Source organism: Manis pentadactyla, chromosome 1 (genome assembly GCF_030020395.1).
Source record: "Manis pentadactyla isolate mManPen7 chromosome 1, mManPen7.hap1, whole genome shotgun sequence".
Taxonomy (NCBI): Eukaryota; Metazoa; Chordata; class Mammalia; order Pholidota; family Manidae; genus Manis; species Manis pentadactyla.
This window is the reverse complement of record NC_080019.1, coordinates 82385008-82409461: the sequence shown is the minus strand read 5'-3', so window position 1 is coordinate 82409461 and position 24454 is coordinate 82385008. Positions and strand designations below refer to the sequence as shown.

At 38.5% G+C, this 24454-nt stretch overlaps 2 protein-coding genes across 7 annotated transcripts in view; one reads left to right on the top strand and one right to left on the bottom strand.

Moving 5' to 3' along the window:
- The first annotated feature begins 3043 nt into the window (after positions 1–3043).
- PFN2 (profilin 2) lies at positions 3044–20555 on the top strand. 3 transcript variants are annotated; one of them, XM_036896406.2, is made up of 4 exons: positions 3047–3468; positions 5561–5753; positions 20149–20252; positions 20347–20555. In XM_036896406.2, exons 1-3 carry the CDS (start codon positions 3337–3339, stop codon positions 20208–20210), a joined length of 387 nt encoding a protein of 128 aa, XP_036752301.1. In that variant the 5' UTR covers positions 3047–3336; the 3' UTR covers positions 20211–20252; positions 20347–20555. The 3 variants fall into 3 exon arrangements, with proteins under 3 accessions (XP_036752299.1, XP_036752300.1, XP_036752301.1); XM_036896404.2 differs by lacking the exons at positions 20149–20252; positions 20347–20555 and adding an exon at positions 7495–9167 and having other exon boundaries at positions 3044–3468; XM_036896405.2 differs by lacking the exons at positions 20149–20252; positions 20347–20555 and adding an exon at positions 7814–9167 and having other exon boundaries at positions 3045–3468.
- The window catches only part of RNF13 (ring finger protein 13), a 224435-nt gene continuing 211025 nt past the window's right edge, over positions 11045–24454 (bottom strand). For all 4 annotated transcript variants that reach the window (XM_036896400.2, XM_036896402.2, XM_036896403.2 and 1 more), the window contains 2 exons: positions 12713–12793; positions 11045–12439 (listed from right to left, as the gene is read on the bottom strand). In XM_036896400.2, the coding sequence (XP_036752295.1) occupies positions 12075–12439; positions 12713–12793 (446 nt within the window). In that variant the 3' untranslated portion in view covers positions 11045–12074. The remainder of the gene's footprint in view (positions 12440–12712; positions 12794–24454) is intronic.

Genomic DNA, 24454 nt, shown 5'->3' with positions numbered 1-24454 from the left:
CACATAATTTCCGTTTTCTTAAGTTAGAATAAAAATTTTTTTTTGGAGGAACGGACTCTTTCTATAAAGAAAGAGCACCCAAAATTCAAAAATTTAATAAAGCACTCAAAATTTAAATGTTACTACTGATTGTTAATGTCTACATCAGTCTGGATACCTGGGTATCAACAGATATCTCTATTTCTGCCTAGACACCCCGATTATCACTGTAGTGATCAGTTACCCTGAAAAAAGGTAGAGAAAGATACAAATTGGTAATTCTTTTTCTTTTGTTAATACTCCTTTGGTCTTAATATTGCTATTCCTAAAACTCAGTGTTCTACCTCTACTTAAGCCTTTCAAAATAGGTTGTTGTAAACGACAGTTACATGAAATAAGTATAGACCACTGTATACAAATATAAAATAAGACAGCTTGCTAGGAAGCTAGTTCTAAAGAAAACAGAAACAGGATTATTTTATCATAGTACAGATGTTCCTTGACTTAAGAGAGGATTATGTCCTGATAAACCCATGGTAAGTCAAAAATACACTTAAAACATCTCATCTACCAAACATCATAGCTTAGCCTCGCCTACCTTAAATGTACTCAGAATATTTAGTCTACAGTCAGTTGGGCAATAAAATCTGACACAAAGCCTATTTTACAATAAAGTGTTTAATATCTCATGTAACTTATTGAATATTGTACTAAAAGTGAAAAATAGAATGTTTGTATGAGTGTAGAATGATTTTAAGTGTATATTGGTTGTTTACCCTCATGATCGCGTGGGCTGATTGGGAGCTGTGCCTTCCTGCTGCTATATCCAGCATCACAAGAGAATATTGCCCCACATCTAACTAGCCTGAGAAAGGATCTTAAGTCAAAATTCCAAGTACAGTTTTCACTGAATGCATATCACTTTTGCACCACTGTAAAGCTGAAAAATTGTTAAGTCAAATCATCTTAAGTTGGGGATTGTCTGTACTGAAAACTGAGACAACAGATTCTCTTAGACCATAGCATCTAAAAATTTAAACTGTTAAATCTACTTAGGCTATAATACAGAATACATTTTTCATAGTTGTTTAAATTTTAGCAACATGGGGAAAGTACAAACACTGTTGGAAAAGTAAAACAGTAATTTTTAAATGAATCATTACATTTTAAAAAATATAGAAAAATGATAGGAATTCTAAGTTCTTATGAATGTCTTATCCAGCAGGTGTGTTTTAGAATAGTTTGAGATTTGAACATCTAGAATATTCAGTTGGTTTAATCCTTTCGCTTAAAAGGATTTTCCTTTCCTTTAAAAACAAAAAATAAAATAACAATGGAATGCAGTTATTTCTCTTTGTTATAACAATAAGGTGTCTAGAAATGAAACCTGAGAAACTTGAGTAGATTTACAATAAAACACAATTTCAATATACTTCTTTAAACCATTATTTTATTTTTATTTTCTCTCATTATTTTTAAATTTTTTGAAATGATAACATGCATAACAAGGGCACAAATCATAACGGTATAGCTCGATTAATTCTCACAAAACGACCATATCTGTTTTATCAGCACACTGTATCATTAACTTTTAAGGTGGTAAAAGTACTAAAATTAAAAGATTAAAACCATCAACAGCCACCCAAAAAGGCATAGTAGTAAACAAAAATGAGCAAGTCTAACTAAATCAGGGGAGAGGCACACTTGCAAAAATTAAACAATTTTTGGTACACATTTTATACCACACAGGTATTCTGTATCATAAGAACATGAGAAAATAACGTCTCAATCTGACAGGTTCCTGACTTGGGGGTGTCTCCTGTGCTTTTCTCCCACTCTCTGCAGTAACTGTACACTTCACAGCAAACAACAGAAAGAAAAAAAAAAACTTCAGAAACAATTCGATTGCTAAGCAACCTTTTTTGTCGCCTTCCCTGAGCTACATGTAATACTCCTGTCACAAACTGACCTTCCACTATAACTTGAGAGCTGAAAATCAACTTTTCAACGTTTTAAGTGAGCTTTCTTCTTTCCCTTGATTGGCAGATCATTTTGTTCACCTGAAGTTGAAATTGTGGCAGGATGTCTCCTAATTCCTCGTGTGGTCGTATAACCCGTATTGCTAAAGTCCATCCGAGACTGTGACTCTACCCACCGTTTACCTTGTAAATACAAGCCATTCTCAGGTCTGGGTCCCGAAATTACTTTCGCCTTCCTGAGCAGAAATATTTCTATGCTCACGCAGGGAAACCTCTTCTTAGATTTAAAAAAATTCTTTGTATTTTCAGCGACTTCGCCCACCAGTGACTTTCCCAGTTACCAACAAATAGTTTACATAGGTCGCTGTTTTCGGAATTTACGAGGAAATTCCGTACAACATTAAGGGGGTTCTTCCTGCCAAAGAATCCACAGAACGCGAGACGGCCCCTGGTACCCAGTGAAACAATGAAAGATTGGCAAAGCTCAGAAATGTTCCGGAGAGGCACGAATGTCAGCTCTGATTTCAGGTTGCCTGAGCAGCTTGGCTGCCTTTATGACAGAAGGGCAGAGGGGTGCAGGGAAGAGGGTCCCAGCGGGGACTCCTCTGAGATGAGCGTGGGCGACTTTCCGCGAGTCGCCCCCACCACAAAGAAGAGTAAACACTTTGCATCCCGTCACCAGGACAACTAGGAATCCGACACCGAGGGTCAAGATTCCACATCCCAAGTCACCACCGGACGCAGAAGAGAGGTCTATCACGGCCAGTCGCGGGGACTCCTAGGCGTCCCAGACGACGCCGTCCCTGGGGTGCCGAGTGCGACGGGGGAAAAACCCTCTTCGCGGGCCCCGGGTCCGAGGCTCTGCCACCCACGGCTACCCGGCTGTACCCGGACTTCGCTGTTCGCACGTGGCGGTCGTGATTGTCCCGAAGCGGTATCCCTCCGCGCCCCCGCTTCAGTCTCCCCCTCCCTTCCCGGGACCCTCCGAGTCGGAGCGCCGCGGAAGGATCGCACGCACGCGTGCGCGCACGACTCGCCGTGGCTGCAGAGGACCGAGGGTGCCGCGTGAGGGGCAGCCGCCGCCGCCGCCGCCAGCACAGCAGCTCGAGCGCATCCTCCCGCCGCTGGTTGGTCACCCCGCGGCTGCTGGCGGCCGGCCGGCCGGCCGGGCCGGACACGCTCCGTGGCTCGCCGCTCAGCACCTTACCCGAGACCTCCCTCCGCAGCTCCTCGGGGAGGGGGGCGGTCGGTGCCTGCGCAGAGCCGCCTCCTCCCCGCCCCCGCCCCGCCTCCCCCCGCGCCACAGCCGCCTGCTACCGCCGCCGCCGCTGCGCCTGCTGCTTCTCGCCGTCCCCGCTGCAGTGCGAAGGGCTTGAAGATGGCCGGTTGGCAGAGCTACGTGGATAACCTGATGTGCGATGGCTGCTGCCAGGAGGCCGCCATTGTCGGCTACTGCGACGCCAAATACGTCTGGGCAGCCACGGCCGGGGGCGTCTTCCAGAGCATTACGGTGAGGACCGGCGGGGGCCCGGGTTCCCGTCCCCGAGCGGGCCGGTCGGCCGGGGGGCGCCGCAGCGCGGGCCCGGGGCATGGAGAGGGCCCCGCCGTTAGGTGTGGAAGGCGGCCAGTGCCGAGGATGCGGCTGCGGGCGGGCGGGGAGGCCGCGGCCCGGGGACGCCCCCTCGTCCGGGGCTGCGCTGACAGGCGGGGGCGGCGGCCCGGCTTCGCGGCCCCCTGCCCGCCCCTGGCCGGCGTTCCCGGTGCGGATCCGGGAGAAACTGCGGGAGGGGGCACACACTGGCTGGGGCGGGAGGGGTCACCTTTTATTCCTGGGTGGCTTCCTCAGGTCCCCTAGAAGCCCTGAGGTCTGCTTTGCACGTCCGGGGTGGAAGCGGGGGCCGGAGGGGCCGGGCCGGGGTGCCCGCCTTTGCCCGACGGACCGCGCACCGCCTGCGCCGCGGGCTGTGGGAGGCGGCGGCTGCCCGGCGCCCGGGATCCTCGCGGCGACTTTGCGTAGGTTAGCGGGTGTCCAGGCCTCTAGGGCTTGAGAGAAATGTACGCCGACAACGTAGGTGGATTCGTGAATCTCGACTTCAGCTCTGGCTCCATAGGATTTTTTTTTTTAATTCTCCAAGATGGCGAACTGCCATTGATTTCTCTCCTATGGAGATTCATCGATATACCGTTACCCCCAATTACGCAACATAGTTTTAAAAAGGGGGGTGTTTTTATGGAGCTTTCAACCTGCGAAGACCAAGGGGACAACACTTCACTTCAAGTCCCTCCCTCTTTAGTGATGGAAGTATAAGGAACTAACGCAGATGTGTGCTTTTTACATTGCCTGATTTTGAGACTTGATGGTTTTGACTTGGTTGCCACTTATTTGGGGAATAATTGCCACTAGGTTTCCAATGCTACTTTATTGTTTTGCCTCTTTCTGCGCAAGGCTCTTTCTTAAATCGCGACGGTCGTATCAAATACAGGAAGGCCATTCCTTTAATGTCTTAGTCTCACGCTCCCTTGCCATCATATGCCAAAATTTCTGCCCCCTATTATGGGTGCTGCTAGTTATTCTCTACTACTTAACATGGCTTAAGTTCTTACTAGGTAGAACCCAGGTCTTGACACTGATACTTTAAGGTCTCCTATAATCGCAGCGGACTACAATTCTTACGGAGAATTGGCATCTGGTAATCAACTTTTCTTCTGCAGTCCTCTCGTCTTTGTGTGAGTTCCCGCTGTCTGGCTGGGAAGATTGCGGGAGAGTGCTTGGAAATGGCTGGGGCCTGCTATGACTCTGCAGTTCTGATGGGGGCGACGCCTTCCTTCCTTATTCATGGAATGTTAGAATGCACGTTTTCTCCTTTCCGGTTCTGGTGGCTACCTCAGTTTCTTTCCCAGTCTCCCTCCATTTTCTTTATTTTACTATTGCCTACTGCAGTGCTATGGACGGAATCCTCTTTGCATTTGCCCACAAAGAAAACTGATTACTGAGGTGGGAGGGGAAACGAAGTTGGAGAGAAAAAGTAGCTAGAAAAAAGGAGGGAAGTATCAATCGGGTAATGTGCTGAGGTCTAGGGCTTTAAGTTTATACTGGGAGAATATTTCAAGCTATTTGAAGCAGAGTAGATGTGAACAGATCTGCTAAGCATAGGCTTTATTTCAGAAGACTTTCAAGCAACTTACAAGTTGTATGCAACCTGACTGACTGTAATGTGATTAAATGACTGATACACAGTTGTTGAAAGAGTTGATAGGTGAATCTTTACCATTACATAAAGCTTCAGGTACCAGCTGACTTGATAGTTTATAAATAACTCAAGTTTGCAGTTTATCTGGTGTCACCAACCAACTAGTTGGAGATTCTTTGCATACACTGGTCTTTAGTTAGACTAGTGTTAACTGTGAAATCTTATTAGGTGACATAAAACATTACGTAGGATTAAGTAACTATTTAGGAAAGACTGAAACTTGATCTTACACTACTTGGACCTCTTGTATTGGTAGTACAAACTTGCCACACAATCTTTCCTGTTATATGAAGCCTTAAAGGAATTAACTACAACTTTGTTTTTTTTTTCTTTTTCTGGTGGGGGGACCAGCCAGTAGAAATAGATATGATTGTAGGAAAAGACCGGGAAGGTTTCTTTACCAACGGCTTGACTCTTGGCGCAAAGAAGTGTTCAGTGATCAGAGATAGCCTGTACGTCGATGGTGACTGCACAATGGACATCCGGACAAAGAGTCAAGGTGGGGAGCCAACATACAACGTTGCTGTCGGCAGAGCTGGTAGAGGTAAGGATAGTATCACTGGGTAATAGTTGCACGCCCCATTACAACTTATTAAGCAGTTCTGTTAACATTTTGAGTAAAAAGTGTTAGTCCATAATGGCTATTAAGGTGGTTTTTATGAACTGCCCAGCACTGAAGGGAGGCACTGCTATACATTTACTTACTCTACAGCAGCTGCATAAACAGCCTAGCTCCAGAGATCCTGACTTTATTCTAAAATAGAACATTCTTATCAACTCTTTAGTTTCAGCTTTAGTAAACGGAAAACCTAAATTGTCTCTTAAACTCTTAACATGTCCAATGGTGATCTCATGGTATATCCAGATTGAGTCGTTCAGATTGTTTGGTTACTTTAATCCTTTTGAGTCCCTGACCTTTAGATCTCTTTTCTTTCTTGCTTGAATTTTGATCATTCACTGCTCAGCATAAAAAATGAAGAACTAACATTGGCTCATTTTTCTATGAGATACATTGCTGGGAAAGAAAGAATTAGAATGAGAGTTTTGGGAGTAAGTTGTTCACTAAAATATTTTGAAATGTGTCTGTGGTTCAGATTTGAAAAGTAGGAAATTATGTTTCACTGTACACTTGGTCAGAAATTCTGGTGTTTCCTGACTTGTCAACACTGCAGAAATTCTTACTGAACTACATCAAGTCTCTACTTTTTCCAAAGAAACTTTCAAAATTGAGGTTTATTAGGACATCTAATTGATTTACAAATAATTTAGGTGTATTAACCTATGTAAATATTTTGTAAATAAAGAGGGCTTGTGCAGACATAGCTAATTTTAAGACCACACTGTCATGTAAAGAAACTTGGAGCTATTCTGAGCTATAATTTACTGAAGTGGTCCTACCAACTCCCTGTGATTGTCCTAAAGGTTACTCTTATTATGATGGGAGTTGATGCTTATAAGTATTTCTCTAAGGAAAATTAGATGACTGTGAAGTAGTAGACAAATCTCTCTAAACATTTGTTGAGCTTGATAAATATGTTAAAAAGCATCAACCATGTGACAACCAAAAAGATTTTTTTCATACTGTACAGCACTACTGACCTCTAGTGGCAGTGAATATAAAATATGATATGTACATGTATTTGGGAGCTACACCTCTGAACTACATCATTGAAGAACCCGTTGTTGGAAATAGTAAACCTATTTTAGGATTTTAGATTTAGTTAAACACACAGCTAATACAGCAAGGATATCAGTAAGCACAAGCCTTAAATTCTTTTAATTGGCACTTTTCTGAATGGCACTGACAATGCTATTTAAAATTTGGTTTTGGTTTTCCTGTGGAAATAATAGACACATTTAGCCTCAGTGGTAAGACTTAACAGTTTATACCTAAGCATGTTAAATTTGAGGAGAATTTTGTAAATAACCACCTAACTTTTTTAAGTTTATATATTTTGGGAGCCAGTCTAGTTGTCATACTGAAAGTTTCTTGCCCTAAAAGATAAATGACCACTTTTTTTCCTAGCCATGTAAAGATATTTTTATAAAGTGCTGCAGCACTGAATGGGCTTCCAAGATGCAGTTAATAGTAGATTACAATATTTTTTGCATATTACTAGTTTGAAAGTTTTCCTTTTTGGAGACCTAGTTGACTTCAGTGTTCAACAGTTCATGGAAAACTAACTTAATGTTAACTTATTAATTGGGGTTCTATCTGCTAAAAAACTTATGTGACTTTCTTGATTAACACTTCTTTTGAAACACTTTTCTTCTTTCTCTTTCAGTCTTGGTCTTTGTAATGGGAAAAGAAGGGGTCCATGGAGGCGGATTGAATAAGAAGGCATACTCAATGGCAAAATACTTGAGAGACTCTGGGTTCTAGCTTCTAGGCAGACGTTAAGTATTAGGGGAAAATTGCTCTTAAATTTTCCTAGCTGTAAGCTTGAGTCTTAATTCTGGAAATTTTATTAGCAATGCAGGGTGATGGGGTATGAACCTGTGTCTCCTTTGTATCCCTCTGTTGGTGGGGAAAGGTGTCTTTCTTTCTGCCCTCCCCTCCTTAAATAATTGTTCACTTTTGTTTTGTTTCCTTGTGTACTCCAGCATTGGTTATAGTCATGGGAAAGGAAGGTGTCCACGGAGGCACACTTAACAAGAAAGCATATGAACTGGCTTTATACCTGAGGAGGTCTGATGTGTAAGCAGCCTCTCCCCATCTACCTAGCACCTGTCTGCATCACCACCCTAATTATGGTCACAGTGCTACCAGACTATAGTGGGTAGCTAATTTTTTTTCACCTATTTTCTAATGTTACAATTCCTGTTTGCCCAATGGATTATTTGTATGTTAACCACTGTATGTAACCAACCCTTATCTGGCAACTTAATTGCAGCACAATAATGATTTGCATGATACCTTGAAATTTGGGGGGGTGGGGGCATGCCACGTTGGGCATCACTTTGTCTTAGCAATTAATGGGATATTGATTACTAAAATAAGTTAATATTAAGCAAGGTGCCGGTTGTACAATCTCTTATTTGATCAATGTCTTTTCAGCACTTTGAGCATTGACTTAGCTCATTTAGTCTTCCTTTTGTGGCGCATGGTTGGGAGGGAAAAGTGCATGCATCTTTCCTTCACTCTTTTCCCACGCCCTCCCTTCGCATATATGGTATTTGGTTTGCTTCCATCTTCTTTTATGCAGTGCCTGGTTTATTTAACCAATTAATATTCCTTTTGTAGGGCTATTGAGAGCTGCAGTAGTTTGCTTTTAGTATTGTTGTTGCACTTGAGACAAATGTTTTTTCATACTGTCTGTAGGACATATGAAGAGTGCAACTGCAAAACAAGAGCAAAAGGCACTTCCTCCCATAATCTCACAGTAACCATCCTGATTGAATCCCCAGGGACATTCCATCATTGCAATAGCTCACATTTTTGTTCCTGTCTTTTTCTTTGCACACCAGCTGTACTCTTTAGTAAAACTGTAAAAGGCTGCCATTATGGACATTAGGTATCCCAACATAACCATCTGGAGTGTGTCCAGTTTGTTCTTCATAGGACCAATTTTTATTTGCAGCTTGAGTTTTTATATGAAGTTGCATTATTGTGGACTTGGCTGTCTTGTGATAAATTTTTTCATATGTATTCTGTGCCATACTATTGTTAAAATGAACTGTTGCTATTGTGAGATGGATTTTAACTGACCTATTAAAGGTTTCTTTCGAATGGCACTACTTTAGGGACATTCTAGTATTTGCTTCTATTGTTTGGGCCTTGTGGATAATGTACAGATTTAAAAATGAATCTCGTTGCTGATTTGTCCATTTCTTTCCCTGCACTTTGTTACATCTGGGATACAGTCTAACTCATCTGATTTAATATGCATTTAAAAAAATGCCATAACTATTAAACACCTTGTTTACAGACAGATGAAATAAATTTATTCCAACCAAATACTGTAGACTCCTGTTGTTTATATAAATTATTAGCTTAGTGTTGGAGTTGATTTTTGACACACTGGGAATGTACAGAATAGGCCACATTCTGGTACAAGCCTAAAATCTTTAAAAAATTTAAAAAATTAAGCTAATGTCCTACCCATTTCCCAACAGTATTTATTATAAATTAAATGAATGCCTGGGAATGTTGTCTTCATGGACTTTTGGTCGCTTAAAAATGGCTTTTAGTCATTTCAGGCTCTTTGGCCTATGAGAGGAAAACTGACTTATACAATAGAAAGTGTTTTTTTCTTGTTGCTGATATCTAAATGTGAAATCTGAGCAGTAAGGAGCCCAGTACAAAGAAGGGTTTCTCATTGTGGATACTCCTGTGTTGAGCTGTTGTATGACTTCAGATTTGGAGGTTGTATTGGCCGGCTGATGTCAGCGAGCTGTGACTCTCACATAAGAGAAGACATTAGGCAGTATATAAGATAATTGGGATGTTCTTGCAATTTCTAGCATTGGGGTGATATGTTAACTATGGTTATATAATAGTCAAATTTGATCACAGAGGTCATAAGTCCCTGAGATGTACTGGAGTTCAGTGTATATGTTAGTTTAGTACTGTTAGATAAATGATTACCATGAACTGTCAAGTAGAAGCTCAGAGCAAGGATGCTCAAAAGTTGGTGCGTCTAAATGAAACTGGAGACCTGGTTACAATGCAGATTCTGGGCTCTGGAGGTCCACCTTGGAGATGGAGATTCCCTAAGCCCCAGAAGTCCTTTTAGGAACCATCATTAGATCTGTTTGCTTCAAGTGGGTTGTATGCTACTTGGAGGAACAGTGGACTAGGGAATGGGAATTAATCTCTTACTACTTAAAATAGTCTGCATAACTAAAATTTTTTTGACAGTGTTGTCAAGCATTAGTTCTGAAGTTTACACACGGGTGTAAAAGTAGGTAAGATTGAGGATTTGTGACGGCTTTGGTAGCTAGACATACCTTAGATGTTGTAAAACAAAATCCTCAGCTGCTTGACTTGTTAAAAAGTCCAGGTTAGGAACAAAAGTTTGGTCCAGTGAAAATTTGGTGGTTGGGTTGTGATGATTTAAGATTTTGCAGTAATACACATTCACACTTCAGTCACACTGTAAAAGTAACTAATTAGAAAGCAGTGACCAGAATTGTGAAACCCTTAATGAACTTAAACGTAGGTAGAGGGATGTGTGTGTTGGGGTTTGGGTAGGGGAGATGTGGTTAGAGTGCAGCTGTATGACTGTTATAGTCAATGGCCCCCAACCCATGGTTTCATTAAAAAAACATGAAAATATATATGCACAAATTTGTACTCAGTTCTACGAATTTAACCTAAGCAGATGGAGCTATACAAATTCATCTACCAGAATGTCTGTCACACAGCATTAGTTAAAGTAACTAGACTTGGAGAACTACAACTTAACTTTCAGGGTTGAATAAATGTATGTCCAGAGGTTTTATAAAATAGTCATTTAAAACAATTCAGAAAGTGAAATTTCCCCTTATGTTACATTTCTTTTAAAATCTATTAAATTTTTTTTACAACACAAGGCTCACATACCTAGTGTACTTATTCTTAATATGTTTTGCTCATTAACAATTTCCAGGCTGTATAGCAGTCTGCTGTAAGGATGTACCATAATGTACATTATTGTTGGAATGAAGGATTCTGGCTACAGTTTTAACTTTTGGGAGATTACTTAGTTGCTTGTGAGCGTTACCTTGTACAAAATTCTGAGGTGATGTCTGTTTTGTCTGACCTAAATTCCCGTAGTCATTAGAACTTTACAGTAGTGTGCATATAAATAAGGCTGATGTGGGTGATACTACATTTGAACAAATACCTGACAGTTCTTAAAGTGGAAAATGTGTTTATTAACATTCAAACTCCCTTCATACAAGGTCATATAAAAACTCTTAGCATTTTCATTATACATTAGGTATTATTTTCTACATAGTTACAATGATGTATAATATAATTTAGCTTTTCATAATACATTATTTAAATACATTAGTTCTGTTAAACATAAGCAATTATTTTCAGGTGTAATACTTAAACAGTTTCTTCTGTACATGGTTTAGCAGGGCTTATTAGCATAAGATGCTCTTTATTAAGAGGTATATGATCTGAGTATTAACAGTTACTGAAGTTTGGTAGTTTTACACAGCATTTTCTTTTGGTTTAATCACAACACAAAACTTGTAAGGATACCGAAATTCAGTGAAGTCCAGAGACTTACTACTTTAGCTGATGAGTCAAATTCATAACACTGTAGTATTCAAAACCTTTAAAAAAAAAATCTTTGAAATTTGCACACTAATATAGTCCACTCCTATCAGGATAAGACTACTTCGGAATAGAAAGGAAAAAGCGTTCTTTGTGGTGCTGATAGGAAAAATGCTAAATTACTTTGTTGCATCCCACTAACAGCAATTTGGGCAAATAACAGAACGATCATGTTCCAACTCAATGACTCTATAGGTAACTTGATGGAGAAGGGAGTTGGTTTAGCTCATGCTAGGTGGCCACAGCATTGACCTTGTGTGTAATAACAACGAAACATTTGCATAACTGTGATCTAGGTCTTAGCTGAAAGCTATACTGAGTAATTTTTTTAATGTTGTGGCTTTATTTCATTCCAAAAGGAGAGTTGATTGGCTGCCTGACTTACAGCACCAGTCTATTACTAGTTATTGGTGAAATGAAGTACACCCCTGCAGATAAATACCAGATCAAAAAAACCTGTTTCAGTAATCTGATTAAACTGTAGAACAATAAAAAGTAAGTTATTTCTACAGGAATCTCTGAAAGGAGCAAAAAAATCAAATCATAGACCTAAGTAAACATTTTAAAGGGAAATAACCCAATCACCCCTGAAGATCAAACAGTATTTGCTATGTTGTAGTCCCGCTCACCGTTAGGCTGCAGCTGGACCACAACACTATGTTCATTAATTTCGTTTTCTGCATCACTACTGTCAGTATCTTCATTGTCATCTTCCTCATAGTCTGAAGATTCTGTCATGTTCTGATGTGAGCGGGATTCTGACAACGCCCCAAATGACTGTGTGCTGACAGAAGCCAGAGGTCTAAGTAAAGGGGTATGTTCTGACACTTCGTTTTCTTCTAGACTACTATCTGTGTCAGAGTCTGAATCGCCTTGAGAAGGAACAACTTTCTGCTTGCAGACTGGACAAGTTTTTTTGGTTTTAGTTAGCCAAGGGTCTACACATTTGCAGTGATAAGCTGTTGAAGCAAAATAAACATCTTTTAGGTAATACATTGTGGTTGAAGAACAGTATTTTTAGTATCTTACCATGTTTATTCATATTCTAATCTATAGGCATTCATACAACAAGAAGTGTAAATTTTTATAAATACACCTCCATATTTTAATGATGCCACTACTTAGTGCAGGACCTGGCTTATGGTGTACTAATAACTATTTTCCCTCCTCTAATATCAAACCTAAATACAACTCTTTACATAAATTCAAAGCAGTATGTAATTATTTCATACCATGGGAACAAGGAAGGATTCTGAGCTTGTCTCCATCTTCATACTCATCCAAACAAATGGCACATACATCATACTCATCTCCTAAGTCAGAAAACAGTAAATAAATTAATTAAAAGATATAGAGAAGTATTCTTTTCAGTCTTTTCAAGTTCATTCTTCCTTGGTCAGGTGTTTTAAATGCCTTTTGATTTACTCATCTTCAGATGATACCTTTTGCTTATTTCTGTCAGATCAGAGAGCTACTTCAAATTCAAGTTCAGGAGCCTGAAGCTTTAATTTAAAAAAAGCTTTACATAGAATAAAAAATTAAAATGGATGTCAAATATGCCTTACCTTTGTAAAAGATTACTAAGAAATAATTCTACTACTGTTTTATGTAACTATTCAAATACTAGCTTTGAAGTATTTTATGCCTTTGACATTAAAATTCCAGTATTTAGATTTCTTAAAGTCTTGGGTCATTTTTAAACAAAAAATGGAAACATGTCAGAACATACTAAAATTTTTAAAATTGTATTAGTGAATAAAAACAATTGGGATGACACTGAGCTTCAGATCTCTGTTGCAACATTTACTAGTTGGCAGGTTACTTTAGCTTTTGACATCTAGTTCTTTTACCTGTTAAAAAGATTCTGTCTACTAAGTAATGACCCCACATAGTATCTTACTACGCTGATGGACAGTGACTGCAATGGAGTGTGGGGAGGACTTGGTAATATGGGTGAATGTAGTAACCACAATGTTGCTCATGAAACCCTCGTAAGACTGTATATCAATGATACCTTAATAAAAAAAAGTCTACTCCAAGGGTTGTGAGCATGAAATAATGTGAGCAAAGTGCCAGTCACATAACATAGTCACTAAATGGTATTAATGTCACTGCTCTTTTAATTTCTTAGTGTTAAAACTTATAATCAGTTTTAGAAAGTTTATTAATTCATAGCTCTTTTTGGAATTCAGGTGCAGTTTTAAGTTTGTGAAGAAACTGGCAGTCTTACATACAGCAGCTTTTGAGTCAGTAGTGGCTCTGTGTAGTGTCAGTAACCATTGTGACTGCCTTCAATTCAGTGTTTTCCATTAAATGTATATGTTAGGTAGAAACTTAAAAAATCTCAGGGAACAAAAGACAGTTATTCAGTGTCTATCCCACATACAGGGTCACAACCTTACAGGTATGGCAGAAATAAAGCCCCTGTCTGGATAGATGGGCTGGATAAACATGACACCCAAAGAAGAAGCTTGAAGTTGTACTCAATCCTTTTAAGATCCTTTAGTCATTGAAAATAGCATATTCTGGAGTCCTAAATAGAAAGTTTAATGAAAATCACTAATTTTGTTCAGTATCTTAAATTTGGTTATTATATTTTCAAATACCTATCAAATACGTTCTACACAAGTACAAGGTTCTATGTTAGAACTAGAACTTTATGTGGAGAATTTGGTTAAGACTAATGGTATGTATCTCAAACTATTAAAGGACTCCAATATATCTATAATTATCTGTGATTATACAGTTGATCCGATTACATGGACTTTGGGTACAGTTTTAATATATTAAGCAATTCGATCTCATAAAAAGTCAAACCCAGTCTTACGACTTTGTGAAAATGTCTATCAAAAACATACAGTTAACAGAACAGGAACAGACCAATCCAAAGCTGTACAAGATTTTATTTTATTAAGGTAAGGAGGTTATCTTGCATTATCCATGTGGGCTCAATGTAATCACTAGGGTCCTTAAAAGTGCAAGAAGGAGGCAGAGACATTCAGAGTTGGAGGGAGATGAATGATCAGGGGGATGCAATGTAACTGAAGATGAAGAGGAGGAGGGTCACAAGCCAATGAATATGGTAACCTCTAGAAGCTAGAAAAGGTAAGGAAATGGGTTCTCCCCTAGAGCCTCCAGGAAAGAACACAGCTGTGCCAACAACTTGATTTTAGCCCAGTTGAGACCTATGCCAGACTTCCTACCTACAGAACTTAGGATGGTAACACAAGATAAATCATGCTCAGTAAAAACAAAATAAGAGTAAGAGTATAAAGAATGGCAAAGCTTCGGGTATTTTTAAATGGACCAAAATTGGATTCTTCCCTTCTTGCTTTTTATTGATATATTTGTCCAGTCCTTTATATTTCTCGCTCATACCTAATTTATTCACATTTTGTCTAGAAGTGGGGTTGGGAGCAGCTAGCTTTTATTAAGTGTTCCTAATACAGTCACAACCTAGTTTTCAGACAAAAACCAGAAGCCTTTTACATTCACAATTCAATGTAAAGACTATCCCAGACTTCCTACCTACAGAACTGTGAATTAATAAATTTGTGTTGTTTTAAGCCACTAAATTTGGGGTACTTTGTTAAGCACAGCAATAGGAAATGAATACAGATAGTATTTGGGTTAGCCCTAAAAGTATAGAATTGATACTTAGGAGTCACTGAGCTTTCCTATCCTTTGAATTGTTCCAATTGGTTGATTTATATTGATCTCTCATATTATCTAGCCACAGCACTCTGAAGATGACAGATCAACAGTGAAAAGAGTGTCTGTAATCACAGACCAGACTAGAGTGCAGTGCTCTGTAGAGAATGAACCCCCATGGCCTAGACTTAGGATGAAATGGTAAAGCATTTTAAAGTTAGAATGCTTGCAGGTCACATCCTGATTATTTTTTAATTAATAGCTGTGTAACCTTGTGCAAGACACTTACCAATCTCTCAAAAGCGAAAAACAATATTAACATTAAAAGAGGTAATGCAAGTAGGATACTTTATATGGTATCTGGCACATACAATACCTCTTAACCAATCTCCACCTGGTAACTCTGGCCCAGCAGGCATACTGGCTCATGATATAGTGCACTGCAGGCTGTGGCTAGGATGCTGCTCTCTGACACCCTCGTGTGCTTCTGTCCCATCAGATGAACTCTATAGGCTGACAAAAAGTCAGCAGCAACAGCCACTGACCCTTTGTTGTACTTAGGGGAATTATGTAATTTAAGTATTCAGGAGCTCTTGAATTGTGAATGTAAAAGGCTTCTGGTTTTGTCTGAAAACTAGGTTGTGACTGTATTAGGAACACTTAATAAAAGCTAGTTGCTCCCAACCCCTCTTCTAGCCAAAATGTGAATAAATGAGGTATGAGCGAGAAATATAAAGGACTGGACAAATGTATCAATAAAAAGCAAGAAGGGAAGAATCCAATTTTGGTCCCATTTAAAAATACCTGAAGCTTTGCCATTCTTTATACTTTTACTCCTATTTTGTTTTTACTGAGCATGACTTATCTTGTGTTACCATCCTAAAAATACCTGAAACTAAAATGATAGAAAATGCAGCATGTACCATGACAACATGGACATCCAGTCAGTGGATTCATATATTCAAGACCATGGCCCAAACTCAAATGATTATTGAATGGGTTTATATTTACTTTTAAACTTAAAGGTAAATTTAAGGCAGCCATGTATTATTTTTTAATTATTTACAACTTCAGAGTTTTAAAAATAACCAATTTGTCCACTGGTTCTGCTAGTGTAAGATAACAAGGCTATAACAAGTGCTAATAAATGTTATTTTTGTTACTTTTAAGTTCCATGCTATAAAGTTTTGTTGCTTAGTATAAACCAGTGGTTCTCAGCTGGGGACAGCTGTGTCCACAGACATTTGGTGGTACCTGGGGGTGTATCTGGTTTTCACAACTGGAAGCCAGTGCTGCTGGCACTAGTAGGCCAGGGATGCTGCTAAATACCTACAGTGCTCTGCATAGCCCATCAAAGAATTATCCCGTCCATCTCAGTCAGTAGTGCTGAGGTTGAGAAATCCTGACATAAAACCCCTCCAGGCTTTCTCAAACAAAGAATTTACTAATTCACAAGTGGACAGATGGTCAGAAGTTCCAGGAGAGGTGAGATTCATGTCTGCTATGTGTGACAATATGGAAATACTTCAGTCTGGAAGGTTTTGGCATTATTGACACTTGAATAATGTTTCAAAAAATTCATGAAGGCACTTTTACAAAGTCCCATCAATCTTGGAATATTATAATATGAAAGTGAACAGAACTTTGATTTTTTTTCCCCCCATCTAAACTTCTTCCTTCCTAGCTTTTCCCCAAACCATGGGTCATCAGGTACAGCAAAGGCACTGATGCATCAGAACAGGAATCACACAGTCATATTATGACAGCTATTGCAGTGATTATCAGGCCTGGGCATATCCTTGATCCCTCTTTCTGTTCAGTCTGTCACCAGGTCCTATAAACTTTTATCCATTAAGCATGTTCTAAATCTGTCCCCTTCTCTCCATTTCTTCAGTTACTCTGGTCCAATAGCCTTAATTACTCTAAGAGCCTCTCTATTTTCCCTTCCATTCATGCCCCATGTGTTTTTTCCACATAGCAGCAAGGGTGATTTCTTTTTAAAATGTCAGTTCCATTTAAATGTGTACCCATTTTACTTAGAATAAAATCTGAGCTTACTACCTTCACAGCTGTATATGATCTGACCCCTGCTTCCCTCTCCCATCTCAGCTCACACCTCTGTCTACCCCTTTTCACTCAGGCTTCAGTCATGCTAGCCTTCTTTCAGTCTTGAACAAACTAATATGAAATTAGGTGTGGACCTGCATTTAGCCATGTTAGGACAAAAACATTTAGACACGAAGTTAGATACAGGGAGAGGAATCACCATTTCTAGAGATGACTCAAAAATGAGCTAGTTTGAAATAATCTATAGTCATAATGCATACAAATTGCAGAGTTTGTTTGATTTTATAACAAACTAGTTCAGGGCATAAGTCAACCAGAATAAATTTCCTCAAAAGTAAAAGATAAAAAACAGTGAACATTCAGTGCTAAACACATGCATGTTTCATGAGATGTAATGAATTAACATGTATGTTTTAAATAATTTACCCAGGGAGGATGTAGCATTGGATTCATGAGCTTCAAAGCAAAAATTTGTTCTTGTACAGAAAATGCCTTGTCACTTACTCCCTACTTTACTCATAAAGAAAACAATGGCAGCTCTTCATAGCACTAAAAAATCTATCTTCTGTTCTCCCCTCTTCTATAGAGTTCTGAAGAAATCTGAACAAAAGATAATAGATAACATATTTTTAAAGCCAAATTTACTTGAGATTTCTTCCTGATTACTTTTAAGCCCTAAGGGAAGGAACTAATATTTACTTTTAAGGTTAAAGGCAGTTAAATATAGTTATAAAAACTAAGCATGTCTTGACAAATTAATTATAAAAACTAAGTATTGATCCATTATTATGCAATCTGATACAATATGATATATTGCTTTTGTCCAATGTCTGAAGTAAAATCTTTCTCCTCCTTTATGTATTATCTTGAAAAATCTCAATGATTTAAGCTATAAAAAAAAATGTCTGGTACCTTAAAATTTCAAATATGAAACCCATTTTTTTCATCATTTATATCTCAAGGGATCTGGCTCCTTCACATATTGACGGTGTGGGGAGATTGCTCCCACAGAAACTGCCTTCAGGGCTTAGCAGAGGGACTGTTCAGTGAAAACAAGGATTTTTTCATCTTAGGTGGGTGAGGGGATTTAAATCAATGTATGAAAAATGCTTAGAACAGTGCCTAGCACACAGCAACAGCTCAACAAATGGTAGCTATTATTACAAAAATAAAACCCCTTAAGTAAAAATCCTTAAGTGAAAAAACAAGTGAAACAGGGTGTGTGATAACCAGTCCTTATGGTTACAGACCTGGAGAAATACATTAACTGAATGACTCAGGAAACCACAGTTGCAATTGAAGAGCTATTTTTTGAGGATAATAATGAGTAATGAAAAATTTTATAAGGAAGTTGGCTGCTTCAGAAGAAAACAACTAAAAGGCTATTATTTCATATGTGCTAGAAATGGCTAAGTCACCGTTGAAATCATTTTAGTATTAATCACAAACATTTCTGAAAGAGCTCCAAGGGTGATCAGTAAGAAGATTTAAGATGACCATGTCTCCAAAGTATGGTGAACACATGAGAGTGCTGACTAAACTTTAGATAATTCTAATTGTACCAGGGCCTCGAGGTCCTGGTTTCTGTGGGTTTGATTACAGGCTATGCCTATGGAAGATTTCCAAATGCTAAATTCTCTTTGGTTCATTGGCAAATATTTACAAAATACTATAGGAGATTCCTAATAATAACATTTCCACTCCATTATAAGCCTGCAGGAGAGTTCTTATAAGACTGCCAAGGTTTGGTGCTATGACTCACTGGAGTGAAGAGTACCCACAGAAGTACCCTATACTTTCCTCCATGTTTTCAATCATCTAACTTGTATCTATAATTACAAGGAAATTGCAACAATTTTTCTTCTTTCTAACATATATGTACACTTTGTCAAAACCACTAGAGTACACTAGAACATGCATAATAATAAATATGTCTTTCTTTCACTTTAGATGTCAACTCTCATGATAACCAATACAACTGGCTCAAACTTATGGTTACTGGAAAGAAATTTCAAGTGTAATCCTTATAAAATTACATGTTTTTGTGCTGCTTCATGATTTTGGCGATCTTTTTCATAGTAAAAGAAATGTTCAGTGACTGAATTTTGGCAACACTAAAATTTATGATTTTTACTTAAGGGGTTTTATTTTTGTAATAATAGCTACCATTTGTTGAGCTGTTGCTGTGTGCTAGGCACTGTTCTAAGCATTTTTCATACATTGATTTAAATCCCCTCACCCACCTAAGTAAGTATTGTTAGTCACACTTACACATGAAGGAATCTGGGGGAGAAGTTAAGAAACTTGCAGTCAATAAAGGGGTGATCCAGGTCCAGCATGGTCTTAACGTTTATGCCTGTGTTGTCTTCCAGTGCGTGTATGTAGGATTTCACATTTAAACAATCCCCTTTGATTCATAGTATAGAAAGGGTAAGAGGTGAAGAAATACTCTGAAGCTGCCACTTACTAGAAATTAAAATGTTTCCAATTCATAAGTGAGAGCACTCCCTTTTTCTTCAGATTGCCACACATGGAAAAGGAATGAAAGTAGTTTTTTAGCCTTATCTCCTATGGTTTCATATTGTTACATGTATTCTACAGCCTTAATTAAAGTTAAACGTTCCTTATATATTCTGATGATGAAATGAGAGTGTATGTCCAATCAGGAAACAACCAAATGATTCCACTGAAGGGAAGAGCATTATGTTGATAACTTTTTTTTTTTTTGAAATGTTAGCGAATTATTTCATTGAGACTAAGAATAAAATGATTGCTTTAAAGGCCATAAATAAATCCATTGAACAAACTTAAAATCCAAGTCAAAGCATTTATACTAGCTTTGGCTAAATTCTGTTTTGGTTAATTTTTTTTTTAACCCAACTTTTCTCTATATTCTAAACAGCCATTCTATAATACTCTTTATTGATTCTAACTTGGTTGCATTATGCAGGTAAACTACAATTGGACCCAAGATCTTTCCGAATAGAGGAGCAAGGAGAGTCAAAGAGTTGAAAGTATCCTGAGGTGAAAAAATTAAAGGTGGATTTTAGAATGGTAAATATTGTGCCATAATTCAAGTATTTAAAAAGCATTTTCTTGTATTAAGCACTAAAGATTTTGTTATTCTTTCTCCATTATTCCTTTTCAGGCCTTTAGGAAATCAGATGTACAACACCCTTCCAGAACTGATGTCAACAAATTTATGTCCTCAAATACTTGTAATGTTCTACTTATTTTTCTTTTCCCTCACATAAAGGAATTAAAACAAAATATCTGAGCAGCCTCAGGGTACATTTGGGGTTTAAAGTAGAGGTATCAGGCCTTCATTATTTTTGCATAAAACTAATTACTTCTGGATGACTTCTGCCTGTTTACTAGATTGGGCTAATATTTATTACAATTCTCAATGTAGCAGAAGTAACTATAAAAAACAAAAAATTTCCTTCTAAAAAGGAACACAAATTGGTAAGAAAACACTAAGAGCCAGGAGAAATGTGAACAAAGGAAAAGTTACGAGAGCAGAACTATAAATAGGTAATTTGTTAATACAGACTATGATGAAATGAGCATTCTCATATATTGCTGGTAGAAACTTTGAGAAATTAGTCTGTCTCAAAAATGTTCTTTCTCTTTGAAACAGTGAGTTGAGGAGGAAGGTAAGTCATGTGTGTGGGGGGAGAAGACGAGAAGGAGAGTGCAAAGAATTAAAGCCGGAAGGCAATTTATTTTATCTTGAAATGGCAGTGACTGAAGAGGAAAGATAGGGTAGGTGGTATTTACAAGTGTAGTGTTTGGAGTCAAGAATCTGAATTGCAGCCCTGCCACTTACCTTCACTTAGCTATGCACCTCAGGTTGTTTATTTGACCTTTCTGAGCCTCACTGTATCTATTAGATAGTTTTGACAATACCTTTCTTAATTGTGCTTCTCTGAGACAAAATGTGATCATGTATAAAAAGTACATACATTGTTTGCTTTTATACTACCTAATAGGTGTGTTATATGCTTACAAGATCTAAAAAGGAAAATTGAACAAATTTTTATTGGGTGCAATGCCCATCCCAATCTCCATGAACTCATTTCATATAAATTACACTAACTTCAGTTTGAAGTTAGTGGACCGAAGGCACGGTTCTCTATAGCAACCACAGCCACTGGCAAATGATAAAGGTCGAGCGCCACAATGCAAATCAACCTACAAGACAACTCTCAACCCCCTTTAGTCCATCTCAAAGCTGCAGTGAAGACCCTGGGATCTCTCTTTCTGTACATGAAATAATAAAATAGTTCATCTTCAAATAGCTCAGGAATGCACTGATCTCTCAGGAGCCATAACTATGACAGTAACTCCTACCCAACTTGAAACCTCATTACTTTATGGTTTTGTGCCATTATGAAAAGTATTTCCTTAGAGGAACTGAGAAGTATTCCCTTATTTTATTTCCTTTAGAAGAGTAAACTCAGAACCATTTTCCCTTTCAATAGTTCAACACAGAACAAATATCAACTAGCACTGGTTGGACTAAACTCTGGTTACAAATTCTTAAGACTTTATGAGGAGATGGACTTAATGTTTAGTGTAGTACCAGGTATGGAGTAGGCTTCCCAATAAATGTATGCAGAATCACAAATGTTGCAAAGCATTTGTTGCTTTCATGATGGATGGTTAATAAGGAAGCATCTACCTCTCACGTGGAACCTGCCACATGGACTCTCCCTGCTTCACTGTCAACACCTAGTCTATTCTCCATTTGCCACCATGAGGGACCCTTTTCCACAGTAATCTAAGCATGTCATTCTGCTCAAAACCCATCCAAGTTTTACCATCACACAATGAAATCACATGTTCTTACCATGGCATGATCTGGCTCCCCACCCCTCTCTAATCTGATCTAGAACCACTCTCCCCTTAGACCACTACATTCTAACCACAGGCTCTTTGTATTGTTCTCTGAATAAATCTAACACTCTTTTGCCTCAAGGCCTCCTATATTTGCTGTCCTTCTGCCTGCAACATTCTCCCCTTCTCAGTCCCCACCCTCCACTCTTAAAGCTTTCACTTCATTTAGATCTCTGTTCAGTGTCCTTCTCAGAGAGGTCTTCCCTGTCTTACTTAAAATAGCATTCCACCTGAAACAATGTGTAACTATTGCTAAAGACCAATTATAGTTTGAACAACATGTGCAGCTTATTTAGACTAGTCTGTCTGAAAGTTGTTATCTGCAAAGATAGAATATCTACTCTTCTTCACCAGACAATGCACTTTTTATTGTAATCTAAGAAATATAGTACTGTGATGGAAAGTCATATTTTCCATGAAAATATAAATAATATTTGCCATATTTCCACTGGATTGGAAAATCCTTGAGAATGAGTATCATATTTCCTCAAAGTTTTCTAAAATTTCTATTATAATAACACATACATTGATATTTATTTGACAAATAAGTGCCTGCTAGGCACCACAAACTGTACTAAAGCAGAACTTAAAGGAAGACTTGGGACTCCAAGGTAAACAAAACAGAAAGGAATTAAAAAGGCAAAGAAACTACACAGAGGTATGTGGGTAGCACAGAAGTAGCTCATCATGCTAGAATGTAAGATGAAAGGAAGAGAACAGAGATGAGGCTTGGGGGTGCAATAAGCAGGGGTCAGACCATAAGGTCCCACATCATGCTAAAGTGTAAGTTTGGTTTTGTCTTTACATATAAATGATTCTCAGAATAAACCATAGAAGTTCCCTTGCTATACATAATTATGGACAGTAAGTTCTCCAACAGCAGGCTGATCGAGTATCTAATAGCTGCCCTAAGTACTTCACTAAGATGTGAGGAAAAAATGCATTAGGTATTGGTCAAGTTGACTAAATGTAGAAGGCATAAGTTTTGGACATACTAAAATTGAAGAATATATAGGTTATCCAGGCAGAGATGTCCATTAGTTAAATGAGTAGATGAGCCTGGAGCTTAGGAGAAAGGTCTAGGTGGGAGATAAGTATGGAAGTCATCAGGAAATAGCTCACCAGGAAGAGGCAAGGGCTAAGGAGAGAATCTGATATAAAACGCATAGATCTGTGCTTAGCACAGAAAGCTTTTAAATGTTTGCTATTATAAGTACACAGTGAACCAAAGGATAAATGGCAGCACAGGAGAATCCTATTGTACAGAAGATGACTGAACATACTGATGACTGACTACAGCAGTGTTCCTGAGGCCCACAACCACCCAAGACTGAGAAACATGTCATGTACGAAGGGAATTTCCTGATGGCAGTGAGTTGCAAATCAACATATAAATTCTATGGAAAAGTTGAGAATCTCTAGACCACAGCGTATCATTTTGGGGGGGAGGTGGGGTGGGGTGGGGTGGGCAGAAACGGTAACAGTATTATATAAATGCTTCACTGCTTCTTTCGGAGTGTGACCAAAATGGAACAATTTAATAAACATTTGTTGAATTACTAAAATAAGTCACAGGATGATTAGCCTATTAAACTTGCTGATATAAGACTATTTGGGGGCAAATATCTTTACATAAAAAGTCATAAAATAGGTCATGGATAAAGAAACCAAATGAGGCAATATATGTGAAACCATTTCCCATTACAAGTACTAAACAAATGTAATTTTACTGTTAGAAAAAAAAACTGAGTAATTGAGAGGAATAACCATCCAGTAGGACACAAAGGAGACAGGTAACAGCTTCAGATTTTTTTTTTCCCCACAGGTGTTGGGATGTCCTGAATATCCAACCAAGCCTGTGAGATTTCAAAGATCTATCACTAATATGATATTGGACTTGCTTAGTTTTTGTCTACAATAATTTGTATTTGCAAAGTCATGGTTTTGCATTTTTTCCTCACATCTTAGTGAAGTACTTAAGGCAGGTATTAGAGAGGTAGGTTAAGTAGTGTGCTCAAGGTCACATATCTAATCACTAAACTGAGCCAGATCTTTTGGATCCAAATCCTGTATTATTTTCACTGCACCATTCTGCTGACCTTGTCAAAATTAACTGCTAACTTCCTCATTGCTGTGAGGTGCATAAAAACTACTTAAATTAGGTACATTCCCACACCCCTCCAATAATACAGCTTTTATACAAACTGATGGTTTATTTGTGGCAGAAGGAAACCTAGGGACCAACTATAGAAAAGGAAATGACTTGTGATTCCAGTGGAGTTTTGGAGCTCTCAATATTAAAATGGAATGATTCCTACAGGGAGAAAAGGTAATATAATTAACATTCCTCACTGACT

Coding starts and splice junctions, on each gene's coding strand:
- PFN2 (XM_036896404.2), top strand. CDS start 3,337: ATGGCCGGTTGGCAGAGCTACGTGGATAACCTGATGTGCGATGGCTGC. Junction 3,469..5,560: donor GCGTCTTCCAGAGCATTACG/GTGAGGACCGGC, acceptor TGGGGGGACCAG/CCAGTAGAAATAGATATGAT. Junction 5,754..7,494: donor TGTCGGCAGAGCTGGTAGAG/GTAAGGATAGTA, acceptor TTTCTCTTTCAG/TCTTGGTCTTTGTAATGGGA.